We start from the raw sequence: 14,375 nt of genomic DNA, 5'->3' as shown, positions 1-14,375 counted from the left end.
CGGGAAGGCTTTTATGTTACTGCGCAGATAAGTATTACTGTTCTTACAGCACTTTTTTTTCATCCAAAGTTCTATTACTATAGAGATTTATGATTTAATTTAGATAATTATCTATTTTATATCACCTCATTTAGCTATTAAATAAAGAAATTTTTTTTAAGAAAATATTTAGATTGTGCAATAAAAACAAAAAAATCGCCTCACCGCATTAGAAGGCGAAAATGGATGTTTGGTTGTGGAATTAATTTTGGGTGGGTGAAGCTATTGGTATGCAGAGGGATAATGATTGTGGGTCCTGCGGCCTGCCTCTGTAAGGTGATTGATAGCTCACTGCCTCACTATCCAGTAGTGGACCCTGCCTTCTACAGTCGTTTTGAATGCCAAGAACAAGCTCTCTCTCTCTCTCTCTGTTCCTTTTTACTACTGTTAAGGCTGCATTATTAACGTCCCTGAATCATTTTGGCGGTTCGTGGAAACAGTAAGCAATTACTCTTTCTCATAGAACTAAGATTTTTGTATCGTAATTCTGCCACTGAATTGCGGGGAAAGCATAAAGCTAGTGTGCCGGTAGGCGGTACTGCTAGTGTAATTTTTTTTTAATATTTAATGATTAAAAAAATAATTTTAATTGTATTGATATAATTTTTTTATTTTTTTAAAATATTAAAAAAAAAAAAACTGGGGAGCACGGTAACCGGATTCCGCGGAGAAAATCCGAGAGAGAGATGTGCAGTTCATGTTCGGAAATTCAGTAAAGCGCCGCCCCAGGTCTCTGTTATCGGATTTTTTCACGTAAATTGTAGAACTAATTGCAGGAAACTCGATCCGTTGTCCTTATCTCTATGTATCGTGTAATTTGTCTGCCATAATTCATCGCTATTAGATTATAAAGTCATAAAAAAAAAAAAAACACTTATTTTAATTACTAGTGGATGTAATAACTTTTAAACGTAATTTTAGTAAACAACGAAATGATGGTGGGGACAGACAGGCAACTGAAAGTAGCGATCCTTCGTGGTTCCGAAGACTGATCCTCCTTGATATAGATAAAGCAATGTTTCGGTGAAGTTCATCGGCGGTGGGCCAGAGATAAGACGGAGACCACCGTCCCTCCCAAGTTCTTCTGCAGTGAGAATTTTGGCTGTGACTCCAACTAAAATAGCCTCCCGTGAACTCTTGGGCTTCGCATATATACATACCATTAACATTCACGTTCACATTCATTTCCCAACTTATTTCTTCCCCTATTATTAATAATAACATTTACAAAATCCTTTATTAAAAAAATACATTTTAAATAAAATAACGTTTAAAAACATCAAAAACATAAATTCTAAATTTGAAAATATATATATATGTATGTATCTAACACATAAATGTTTGTTAAGGAAATGATTACTCCCGTACTAATTAAGAGATACGGAAGATGCATGCATGGAGTAGCTGTAAATGCAAGAAAACTTTTTACGACATGGGAAGGGAGTATTCATTGAAGAAGTCGTGTAATTGTTGCTTTCCTTTTTCTAGAAAGATACAAAGTTCTTCAACACCAAGATATGTCCATCCTTCCTTCCTTCCTTCCTTTTGCTACCGATGATCTTAAGTTTTTAAAGATTTTATAAGTTGGATTCATATATAGCTGATCTCATGTAAAGAATAATTCTCGACGTTCTTAAATCTTCTAGAAGTTTTGAACTTTTGATAAAGAGACCGGCCACCTTTAGAAATACGCGTTTCACGTAGCAATCTACTATTCAGTATTCACACATCTTTTTTTTAATAATAAAAGAGAGACATTAACTATTTTACAATATAATTTAAAATTGTACAAATCTTATCCTTGCTTTATCCGGAACTAAAGCATTAGAAAAATAAAAACAAACAAGACAGCCGAAAGATTAATATATATTTTTTATATGGTCCGAGGGGGGGTCGAACCTATAATCTCTATTTTAGAGATGTGGATCTTGTGCCATCAGGCCACACCCCATTGGCTAGATTGATATATATGTTTATTTGCTATTAATTAGTGGTCTAGGTAGGGAAAAATAAAATGACGCTAGTGGTCATGGCAATCATTAGCTCAGACCATAAATTAAAACACCATCACAAGTTTACAATTAAGGTTAGTTTAAAAGCAGGGTCATATATATCCAATGACACGTACATGATATTGAAATCAGAAGATCAAGTACGTGTCCTCTGGCAAATTAATCAAGACATTCGAGGGTGGAAATTGTGGAGTTATTTTGAAAGTGATGGTACTGATCATGGTGTGAGCATAAAGGCTTACATTAAACTCTAATTTAAAAATAAAAATAAAAATTTGAGACATCTAAATACATGATCATTTTCATCATGTTCACACTTCACACGTCTTACCGTACTGAAAATGAATTAATTAACTTCGACTCGTGCCAACAATCCCCCAAATGCATTAAATTGCAGCCATGGCAAAGGTATGCCGTCAATTGGATTTTTTTTTTTTTTTAATTGAATGGAAAGGTTAATTTGCTACAACAATTTATGTCAAATAATATTTATAGTTATCTTTTATGCTCCTAGGGATCACCAACAAGGGATATATATATAGCTATGGCCTTATAATGACTAGTTATGTTACTTGCTCTTATTTATTTAAAGAAAATGTTATATATAGTCACATCTTATTAATGTGATTACTTATATTAATTTTTTTAATATTTAACTAATTATATTATTAAAATATATAAAATAATGTATAAAATTGATTGGATATAAAATTTTTATTTATTCAATATTTCTGTTTATTTCGTATTTATCATTAATTTAAGTGGTGAAGTATTCTAAAAATATCTATTTATTATTAATTTTTTACCTATTTTTATTATTTTATATTTCTATTTAATATTTTATTAATATTTTTTTATTATTATTTACAAAATATCTGATATCACCTCACTTTAAACATATCCTTAATTAATTGTTTGTAGATAAGCTAAGGGAGCTACTCTTTGATCACGTCCGACGTACAAAATTATGACAATTTTATTAGGATGGATGGATGGAAATGTATTTAAATAGAGTTTTGTTACATATAAGCAGAGTCGCGTATTAATCTGTATATCAATACTGATTCTTTCATATTAAAAATTTAAATTAGTATTATTTTTAATAAAATTTACTTTTTAATCAATCACATTAGATTGATACACATATTAATACACAATTATACTTGCAACTAAATTTTTCCATTTAAATAAGTGTTAATAAGAGTAAGCCTTCGTTAAGTGGCTTCTCCGCTACATTTTTTCTACCATTTGGGACCACAACCACGTCTACTTCAAGTTTCCATTAACGTAGATGGGGAAAAAAAAACTTATAATTGTTAGTTAATTTCAAGAAGAAGTCTGCATTCTATTCGCTTTTATTCCATTATGATGGGTGGTAATATTATTGCTTATTAACTTTTTGATTTTTTTTTTAAGGTGATTGAAAAAGGTCTATATTTATAAAGTTAGATAGTAGTGTACTATACAATATTATAAATTAAGTATAAATATGAGATGTCAAGAGTCTGATGATTCGATGACATATGATCTAATTTTCTAAATAGAAAACTTGGATTCGAAATTTTCCATTTCATTTATTTAAAAAAAGAAAAAAAAAACCGAATAGAAGAGACGACAATATTGCGTGTATTTTAGATATACATGATTCATGTATTATGAGGTTAATCATCAAGGAGGAGAAATGTACGAACTAAGATTACAGTGGCACGAAGAAGATGCCACTGTAATCTATCCAAGAAGAGCATCCGACAAGCTTCAATGTAGTGAGTGAAAATGGAGACACCTGGATTACAGCGTCATGAAGAATTACAGTAACTAGCGTCCACCCGAAGGAAAATGAAGCCATTGGTTTTAACTAATTACAATGCATGGTAGATATATATATATATATATATATTAGGCCTATCGAAGACTGGTAATGGTAGCATATTAGAATATATCATGTCGACTCTCGCATAATCATTATTATTATTGTTATTATTATTATTATTATCATTATGATGCTTTCTTATTAATTAACATGATTGCAGTTTTTGATCACTGATAAAATATAATCAAGTTCTAAACTCATCTCATCTAATTATTATAACTTTTTAAAATTACTACATAAAATATAATAAATAATTTAATTTTTTAAAATCTTAAAATAATAATAATATTAAAAAAATAATATTTTTATAATATTTTATTCAATTTTCAATTTTCATCTCATCTCAAATTACTATCCAAAATTCCATTCCTCACTTAATTGTACTGTTGGTTTTGGGGCATTATGTCTAGTTTTATAATTTCTCACCGAACTAGTTCCTTAGTACAGGAACATAGTTTTTCTAAAGGCCTTTAGTTTTTGGAATTTTACGTAACCACCAAAACTTAATTTGCTTTATGTATAAAGATTTTTCTCCGCCAAAGTGAGAGTGTACTAATAAAACAAAAAATCTAAAATCTAAAAAGCTAATTTCCTTCATATATATATATATATATATATATATTTATAGATACAATTTCTAGTTTCCATTACGAAGAAACAAATTATTGGTCATATTTTTCAGGTTCCAGTCTATTGATGATCGTTAATGATAGAACACAGAACTAAATTTTGCATGACCATTAAAACCTACTAAAGTTCATAAGTCGAAATTGGCCACTTTGTACTTTATTTGGTATCATGTGTCATATATATATATATATATATCCAGCCACCATCGAGCTAGTGTTGGTTTAGCGTTAAGAGATCATTTATTTCCATATGGTTTGGTGATGAATTCATCATCATGGATTGGAGCGTTCGTATATACAAATAATATCGCGGACATAGAACCCATGCTCTTTATCTCTATCTACGAACTTATTCCTATTTTGTTTTTAATGAGACTGAGATCATGTTATGACTTTTAGGTTCATTTTAATGGAGGTGCTTTTGATTTCTGTGTCGACCCCACTTTGCTGATTCTTCGCAAGCTCTTTCTGGAGTCTGGACCCCTATGATGAGAGAGTCCCAATGCCTTACAGCCATAAATAATGTGTTAGCCACATATGATTTTACAGAGGAATTTTAATTTTTACCAATTATTATCCTCCATACTAGTGGGATGGGATAGATGCAACTGAAAATCCTTACAACTTTGCAACAAGTATCAATAAAAGAAGATGGTAAACAGTAGTTCTTTAAGCTGCCTACCTCTCTCACCATGTTTTACACGGCTTGAAGTCCATGACAGAAACGTACAGTCTTATCACAGACATAAGGCTGAGCCCAGCCAAACTTTTCTCAGTGGAATTTCTGCCCTTTTTTTTTAAAAAATTATCCTCCGAGCAAGTGGAATTCAAACAGCATAGCTGTAGCATATCCAATATTGTCCCTCTGAAATATAAGTATAACCCAAAAAAAAAAAAAAAAAAGGAAAATAAAAGAAAAGAACAGTATCCTAGGGCTAAAAGTGGGACTCACTGTAGAGGAATGAGTTGCCTTCTCAAAAGATCCAACAGTAATATACAAAGGACACAGAGCTCAATTGGCTCTAAAGAAAGCGTTCAGTTTTGCAATTGAGACCCAAGAGGACGAAATAGTAGCCGTACTTTGGTGGTGTCAACAGCTTTTTTTGTTTGGTTGGTTTGGTTTGGCAAAGTTGAGAGGTATAGTCCAGAGATGGAAAATGGATTCCAAAGGGTCCTGATGGAGTTGTGGAGAGGAGAGGAGATGGGTCTGCTATCTGCCTGAGTGTAGGACCACGTGGGCGGCTGTGGTGTCTCTTTAGTGGCCGAAATGCTCTGAAATTTACGTATTACTACTGTGCTTCACTCTAAACTATACGCTCCTGCCAACCAGTCACTCAACTCAGTCCCCCTGCGACTCCAACCTGAACCAGACTCCCTCTGTTCTCTTGCCCTGGATTTTTATCACTCCAAGACGAAAGAATTGGGGTATAGCTTGTGTATTGTATGGATGGGAGGACCCTTTAAAATTCTTGTGGAAATTATGTAGATTGTATATATAGTTATCTCAATTTTGTGAAATTTATTTTTGCAAAATATTTTTGAAAAATTTAATATATTCTTTAATAAAATATTATTATTTTTTGAATTCAAATCATCAAAGTCAAATATATTATTGAAAAATTATGTAAAAATAATTCTTTTTTCAAAGCATATAAGTATAAATTACTTGTCTAAATAGTTTTTGAAAGTTTAATAATGGGGACACGGGCAGGTTTTTTGTTTTTCAAAGCTGTTTTCCACAAATTATCGTCCTTTTCTGGCTTTTTAAAAGAGAGAATAAAATCACCCTACTTGTTGGGGGAAGGATTTATTCATCAGTGAGCGAAGAAAATGTGGAAGGAAAGAAAAAACAAAAACAAGACTTTTGAATCGTATGTTGTCTTTGGGGGAAGAATGCATATCTAATGTAATATATGGATTTCTTTTCATGCTCGAGGTGGCAAATTCCATTCTTTAAATATCGTAATTCGTTCTCATGACCTAATTTGTGTTGTAGGAGAATTTAATTTTAAACTTCATTTTTAAATCAAATCTTGCCATGCAAGTGAGGTCATGGATGTAGTTTCCAACTTTCCATATTAACGTACAAGTAAGTCTAGCTAAGAGAGTCAATCATATCCTGTCTCATTCTTAAAAACACTCGCGAGTTCATTCTTTTCAGCTAATGGACACCAAAATAAAGTTAAAATCGCTACAGTTTCAAATAATGGAATCACACCAAGGATTGAAGTTGCCAGATGCAAGTATGCACCATCATTGCTATGTATGATTCTATGCACAAAAACAAATCGAAGTCCATGTCATTAGCAAACCCGTAAACTTCTTAAATTTTAGGATTCCCCTTTTCTTAAAAATACAAATAAATAAATGGGAAAGAAAGAGAAGAAAAGAAACGAAAGCGTTTCTATTTTAAATTTACGATAAAGCTATTTAGTTCACATGAACATCATCAAACAGTGCTTACCTCTTGCTTTTCATGCAGCCCAGCGTGTGGAGCAGCTGCAAACTCAAGCTTCTAACCTTTCAGTGGAGTCGGAAACATGTGAAACTGATCAAGAAACAAGAAAAACAGAAACACCAAAGACAGAAGAAGAGCACATTATAAGAGAGCAATATATTAAATGATTGAAGGAAACTTTATTTCAATGGGTATCTCCTGTGTCTTAATTTATAACACCCAAATTATGGGGAACCTCCGGATTCAGAGTTTCTCTGGCAGCATGCAACTAAACAACATCTATTATGCAAGAAGATGACTAAAAAACAAAAAAAGTTCTCTTTTGCAGACAATTATACTTAACTTCCTCAGTCTGCTACATAACTCCATGAAAAGAGACGTAGCAAGTCAATAATCATAACCAAACTACGTATTGACCTCCATCCATGGTTTGTCGAAGAAGGGCCTACTCATCTTTCAGTTCATCAAAACTGACGGGAAGTTCTTCATCACCACCTAAAAGAGCTAGCATTCCCTAAAACAGACATCTACGGTTTAAAAGCCAAAGAACCCCAGCTCACTCGCTCTCTCCTTCTCAAATGTCTCGAAGTACTGATAGATTATTGTAACAGCAAGCAATATCCCAGTTCCCGAGCCAATTGCTCCCATGAAATCCGCCAGCACTGTGAGTGCACCTATGCATATTCCACCAAATGCGGCTGCAGTAGGGATGTAGCGATTCAATTCCTTCTGTAAGTTTGAATCTCGATGTCCTGGCATCACCATTTGTTGTTCCTGCAGAACCAGAATGTGAGCGTTCAATATCATAAAGAAATATATGGTTCGTAATTACATTCTTGGAACACCATAACATATTTCTACAGATCTCTCATCTACAATTTAATGTTTGTGATGATAAATCTGCAATAGTGCACCTAAATAAATACACATAATTAATCAGCATGAGAATTTTAACCATGTGCTTGTAAATCTAACAAAAAATTTGTATCAAGTTGCTGCATAGATCAGAGCATGGGGTTCTTCACACGACCATAGAACTAGTGAAGCAAGTGACATAGTTAATATTGCAATCAAGGGTCATTGCTGATCGATAACAGTAACAGCAATTTGAACATAATTGACAAAGAGAGATAGCTCTTCAATTTGAAAAAAAAATACTCATAAATATGTCTGTGGGTGTCTAGTGCACGTGACAAAGTCTCATCTCAGAATACCTTAAGCTGCTTAGCAACATCTCGGGCAGAAGACCCGGACACTTCAATCCAAGTTTTAGAGAAGAGTGCACAAGCAGAAAGCATAAACACCAGATAGAATAGAGCATGGAATGGATGGGCTGCCATATCTGCCAAGCTGTACAATGATACAAATGAAAAAAAAAAAGGTATGAGAGCGGGCGGAGAGTAAGACAAAAGGCATGAGGACCAGCTACTCTCAGTATTCTGCACTAGAGTACAATAATTATATAACATAGGAAAATACTGCATCACCTTGCTGGTGGAGTGACATAGTAAGCAAGACCACCGACTGGAATAAAATGGCCACCTGAATATTCAGATTCCTTCCATGTACCCAACAGATTTACAAAGAAATTTCCACTGTACCTCCTGTATAGCAGCTGTAAAAAAGAGAGATGCTATTGTGTTAATCACTTTGTAATGCGTAGTATTCACCAATGCATAGCTAACTTCAGCACCTGGGAGATGAAATAAAGATTGGAAACAAGGGCTGATTGGAGAATTATAGGCATGTTGGAGGTGTAGAAAAGTTTAATCGGATATGATCCCTGTTGCCCTCGAGCATTCTTTGATCTAACGGGCAGAACTACTCGGAAACCTTGGAAGTAGATGACAATTAGGAAGATCAAAACCGTAGCAAGCAAATTAGTAACGTTGGGAAGGTTCTGCCGATAAAAAGCCTCTCGAAGAGCACGAACTTTGTCGCTCCTAGTTATCAGTAGATGAAACAAAGCAATAACAGCACCTTCAAATTCAGCTCCCCGGCCACTGTTGATAGTTGTGGGGCTAAAAGCTTTCCAAATAATGTTTTCACTGCACAGTAACCAAAAATCAATGATTAGAGAACAATAGATCTTACCAAGCTAAAAGCTTAAGATGGAAAACAAATTTGAAGCCTACCAGATGTTGGTAGCTATGAAAAGGGAGATCCCAGAGCCCAAACCATATCCCTTCTGGAGAAGTTCATCTAGGCAGATAACAATAATTCCAGCAAAACAAAGCTGAATAATGATAAGAATGGCATTCCCAACACCGAGTTGACCAACACTACCATACATCCCAGATAGGACATACGCCACGGCTTCACCAACTGCAATCAGGATTCCTAACAACTTTTGTGCCCCATTTCTGCAAGAATAAATGCCCAACAGAGCAAGGTGTAAGAAAATAGAAGCTACAGAGCCAAAGTACAAGTGAAAGATAATTTTTAGAGGCTAACACGGCAAGGATATGCAACTTTGAATTGCATGCACATTGAAAATGCATATAATTAATTACCTAGTTTTTAAATTTACAATGCGAATTTCTTCACAGAGACAGCATCTCAATACCAAAGCAAATTCCACTACCTCTAGGACAGCAAAAATTCATTCTTTTCTACAACAAGAAAACTTGGGCCCAAAATTAAACCCATAAAAATATTTAAATTAGTATATAAACTTAAAGCTTTTACATGTAATTTTTGCACTGAACTCCAACTTAATGCTAACTGCTTGTAGTGGTCTCAATACTTACAAGAGGGCACGATCCTCACGGACACTGTTGTCCACTTCAATGATTTTTGAACCAGCCAAGAGTTGCATGACTAGCCCAGATGTCACAATAGGGGTGATTCCAAGCTCCATCACAGTCCCACGGTTTGATGCAAGAATAACACGCATCCAATAAAATGGATCAGCACCCGTTGTCGAGTGTATTCCATACAGAGGAAGCTGACTGCAAACTAGAAAGATGAAAAGAGAAATGACTGTGTATATGACTTTCTCTCTGAAGGGAATCTTCCTGTCAGCACTCTGAACCTCTGGCAGAAATGAGAGAAATGGTCTGACCAGGTGCAGCACTCTAAATCCTCCTCCCATCTTGAACAGTGAAAACTAAACCAAGTACGTGCTTCCAAAGTTACAGATTTTACCATCAATAGATATTCAAATATGTACCAGGAAATTTACTTATTTGAAGATAAGATTATAGTTCATCAGAATCTTTAGTCGAATTTTCAGCATATGAGGAGATGAAATCGTTGAAGGGAAAAGGTTATAAAATTAAATATGGTGAATAACCATAAATCTTACTAAAGCAAGCACATCTAATCAAAACCCTTATTGATCACAAGCATCTTTATTGGATGTCTGCCTATTCAGTTCAATATGGCTAATCCACCCTGTGGTATAATTGTTTTCATCAACATACAAACCAAATTATCACACATGCATCAAAACGAGGGGATTAGAACCAAGACAAATAAATAATGATTCAGACTGCAACGAGGCATACTGTATCTGCTTCCACAACAATACATGTGGCAATAATTAGATAAATGAAATACAAGTCTCTGGCACACCCAAAAGAAGAAACATAGTCAGCCACTATGATGTCATATAGGCTACCACAATAGGAGTACAGCATAACAATCAGAACTCACAACCTCAGACAGTTTGCAGATGATCCTCAGTAACCAGAAAGACTTTAACACATTCCCATAAATATTTAATATTTGACAATACATCCGATGGGATATAAAAGGGGCTGCTGATTAAGCAGAATAGGAGACCTGGATCACAAACCAAAGTATTACTATCACCCATGCCACCAGCAATTCAACCAAGAGGAGCCAACTAGCATGAATTTTTGTAGTCTTCAAGCCTCATTGTTCTTGTACTATTTTCTTTCTTAACACTATAGCCGCTCCAGAAACTAAAACCAGAACAAATTTATTCCAAATCTTAAAGAGATACATTGTGATACCCATACTGATGAGAAGGGTAAATGGTGTATGCAATCCAACATTGTTGGGGAAGAATAAATTATTGTTTTTTTATAATGGTTCCAATAAGTATAAGCCTAGATGTGGCTTGGGCCTCCCTTGGGTTTACAAATGGTATCAGAGCCTATCCCAACTAGAAATGTGGGACTTGAACCGGGCCGCCTACAACGGACTGGCCCGATGAGGAAATTGAGAATTTAAGTGAGTGAGATTGTGATATCTCATACTAAAGATAATTGTAGGTAATATATGAGATCTCACATTGCTTGATAAGGAAAAGTTCTTGCTCTTTATATAGGTTCCAATAGAACTCTAATTGTACCATTGGCTAGTCATTTTGGAGTATAGGTCCAACTAGATGTGGCTTGGGCCTCCATTGAAGCGTTTCATACAAACATTTATTCTCACATACATACATATTACACTTACGTGCCATCTAGTTCACATTCATCAGAACCTATCATTCTTTCAGATTTATCATTAATACACTAGTTATAACCTGAAGAAGGGCTAGGTTCACTTGTACCGTACTTATCAAAGCTACAACTGAAGCTCCTATAATCAATTATATAGCCCAGTTTCACCTAGTAAACAATCAATGGGAGACTCGGCACTTATGAAACACCTTAACAATTTATCTATCCAATGTGAGGCTTACCACATTTTATAATGCGGACTTGGATATCACCGTGCTTGTGTACAATGGAACTGACATAAGTAGTTTCCAAATCCCTCCTAATAGTCATGAACCAGTCCATCGCCAACTAGTTGGTCTCATATTTTAACAGGGAGGAATTCGTCACCCCATCTGACTGAATGCATTATTACACTCACAAAGCATGAACTATGCAACGAGAGAGAGAGAGAGAGAGAGAGAGAGAGAGAGAGAGAGAGAGAGAGAGAGAGAGAGAGAGAGCTGAAACCATTGAAACCAAGATGTAACGTCCCAATCATGGTTTTAAATACCGTACCGCACCGGCCGGTACGGCCAGAATATTCCGTACCGGTCACCGGTCCGGTACAGGTATTGTACCTATTTCGTACCGGTCTGAATACCGACCGATATTTCGGCCTGTACCGACCTACGTACCGGCCGGTATTTTGGCCTTCTATTCTTTTTTTTTTTTTCATTCTTTCAAACTACAAGTTTATTTTTTGACCCCCAATTTATACCAGACTATTTATAATTTATATATATATATGTATTTATGTATAAATTATTCATATATAAACTATTATTTTAGAATATAATTTATTTATTTATATTTATACATATAATTTATTTATATATCGACTATCCCGAAACGGTACCGGTACCGAAATATTTCGTTCCAATGCCTTGACCGGTACACCATCCGGTACGGTATTCAAAATATTGGTCCCAATAGAAGGCCTAAATCACATGGCCTATACTCCAGAAGAATTCATCAATGATACAATTAGAGCCATATTAGAACCTTATAAAAAGCAAGAACTTCTCATTCCCAAGTATTGTGGAATCTCATTCACCACCTATCCTTATCCTTATCATATGAGGTAACATAATCTCTCCCTCTTAAATTCCCAACGTCCTCGTCGGGCTTGTCTGTTGTAGGTGGCATGGCTTACATCCCACATTTCTAGTTGGAATAAGCTCTGATACCATTTGTAACGCCCCAATGAAATGCCTAAACCACATGACTTTTACTCTAAAATGACTAGTCAATGATACAATTAGAACCCCATTGGAACTTAAAAAGAGTAAGAACTTCTCATTTTCAAGTAATGTGGGATCCTATTCACCACCTATTCTTATCCATATCACATGAGGTATCACAATAACCTGGCTCTGATACCATTTGTAACGCTCAAATAGAAGACCCAAACTATATAGCCTATACTCCAAAAGGACCGGGAGCCCCATTGGAACCTTATAAAGAATAAGAACTTCTCCTTCCCAAATCTTGCTCTTTATAAGGTTCCAATCAGGATCCAATTGTATCATTAATTAATCCTTTTGGAGTATATGCTATGTGATTTGGGTCTTCCATTTGAGCTTTATACAAGAAATATGCTAACATTTTATAAATGGGAAAAAAGTTTGTTCTCTAATCCCACGTTAGCGACAAATTAGACCACAACATACTGGTTTGAAATTTCATGCTCCAAAGAACAAAGAAAATGTAAATTAATTTTACTAGTCTCAAACAAGGGACAATGAAATAGAGAAAGCACGTAAAACGCAGCGTTAGAATATCTATAAAATAAACATATTAACAGAAGAACATAATGCTACGAGATCTACAACCCAAATACGGAATCAAAATCCAAACATGCATAAAGCTAAGGAATTGGATCAGAAAACGTTATTTGATTTAAAACATCTGGAATTTTCAACAGATAAATAATCTGGACACCTTGATATTTTCCGAGGAAGAAATATGAATCAATAGATCACAGAAAACCGTGAGAACTTTCTCAGACCAATAATGTATAAAAGAAGACAACGAGGAGAACCATCAAAATGCTGAAAGAAAAAAAGAGAGAGACTTTACACTGAGAAATGAAAGATTCAAAGATATGAGAAAGTTTTTACAGACCTGAGATATAGAATCAGATCAGATATAGAGAGGGAGACAGAAGGAGAATCAAACACCCACCCGCAATGTCCAATTTAAATCTGGCGTGGGAAACGGAGCTTACGAAACCCACCGCAGGGAGGAGAGAAAAACCTCATACACTTAGCTGCTTTCTGATGCGTCGTGGCGCACGGTTAGGATACCACTTTCTACTACGTGTAGCCAATGGTTAGTGAACGCGTGTGATTGAGTTGGACTTTGGATACGTTCGATTGGGTTAGGCCGTGGTCGTTGCAGGGTTGTTTTAACAACTTCCTAAGCAGGCCCATTAATAAAAATGTTGTAATTGGGCTGTCGTTTCAGAGGAAGTAAAGCATCACTCCTGTAACTATTTTATAGTTTATTTTCAATCAATTAGTATAATCATTTCCTTTCAAAAAAGAATATATATAGTATATTAAAATTATATTAGTTTTGATTATGGGATAAAAATTATTAAAAAAACTTAATTTTGATTTTAGTTATATTAATTATAATTTTTCGTCCTATCCGGTCGTTTACATAAGCTTTCCCATATTCAAATGAATCAACTAAAAAATAGCCATCCAAAATGTATTAAACAAAAATGATATGCTTAGGGTCTCACTGTACCTTTGAACTTAATATTAGTTAACGTTAAAATATAAAATTATTTTTATTATAAAGTAAATTTAACATATATTAAGAAGTTATCTCAGTTTATTAATTTAATTTTATGAGGTTTCTACGTAGTTATAGCACTTATTTAAAAAATAATAATTGATATAATTG

General features: G+C 34.5%; 1 protein-coding gene across 3 annotated transcripts; it reads right to left on the bottom strand.

Annotated features, from left to right (window-relative positions):
• Positions 1–7,165: 7,165 nt before the first annotated feature.
• LOC122274955 (protein transport protein Sec61 subunit alpha-like) lies at positions 7,166–13,745 on the bottom strand. Of its 3 annotated transcripts, none has more exons than XM_043083838.1 (7): positions 13,587–13,745; positions 9,759–10,117; positions 9,144–9,371; positions 8,702–9,056; positions 8,496–8,623; positions 8,223–8,358; positions 7,166–7,782 (listed from the first exon to the last, which is right to left on the bottom strand). In XM_043083838.1, exons 2-7 carry the CDS (start codon positions 10,100–10,102, stop codon positions 7,543–7,545), a joined length of 1,431 nt encoding a protein of 476 aa, XP_042939772.1. In that variant the 5' UTR covers positions 10,103–10,117; positions 13,587–13,745; the 3' UTR covers positions 7,166–7,542. The 3 variants fall into 3 exon arrangements, with proteins under 3 accessions (XP_042939772.1, XP_042939773.1, XP_042939774.1); XM_043083839.1 differs by having other exon boundaries at positions 9,759–10,133; positions 13,587–13,736; XM_043083840.1 differs by having other exon boundaries at positions 13,647–13,728.
• Positions 13,746–14,375: the final 630 nt, after the last annotated feature.

Source organism: Carya illinoinensis, chromosome 9, assembly GCF_018687715.1.
Source record: "Carya illinoinensis cultivar Pawnee chromosome 9, C.illinoinensisPawnee_v1, whole genome shotgun sequence".
NCBI lineage: Eukaryota > Viridiplantae > Streptophyta > Magnoliopsida > Fagales > Juglandaceae > Carya > Carya illinoinensis.
This window is presented reverse-complemented; position numbering and strand designations above follow the sequence as displayed.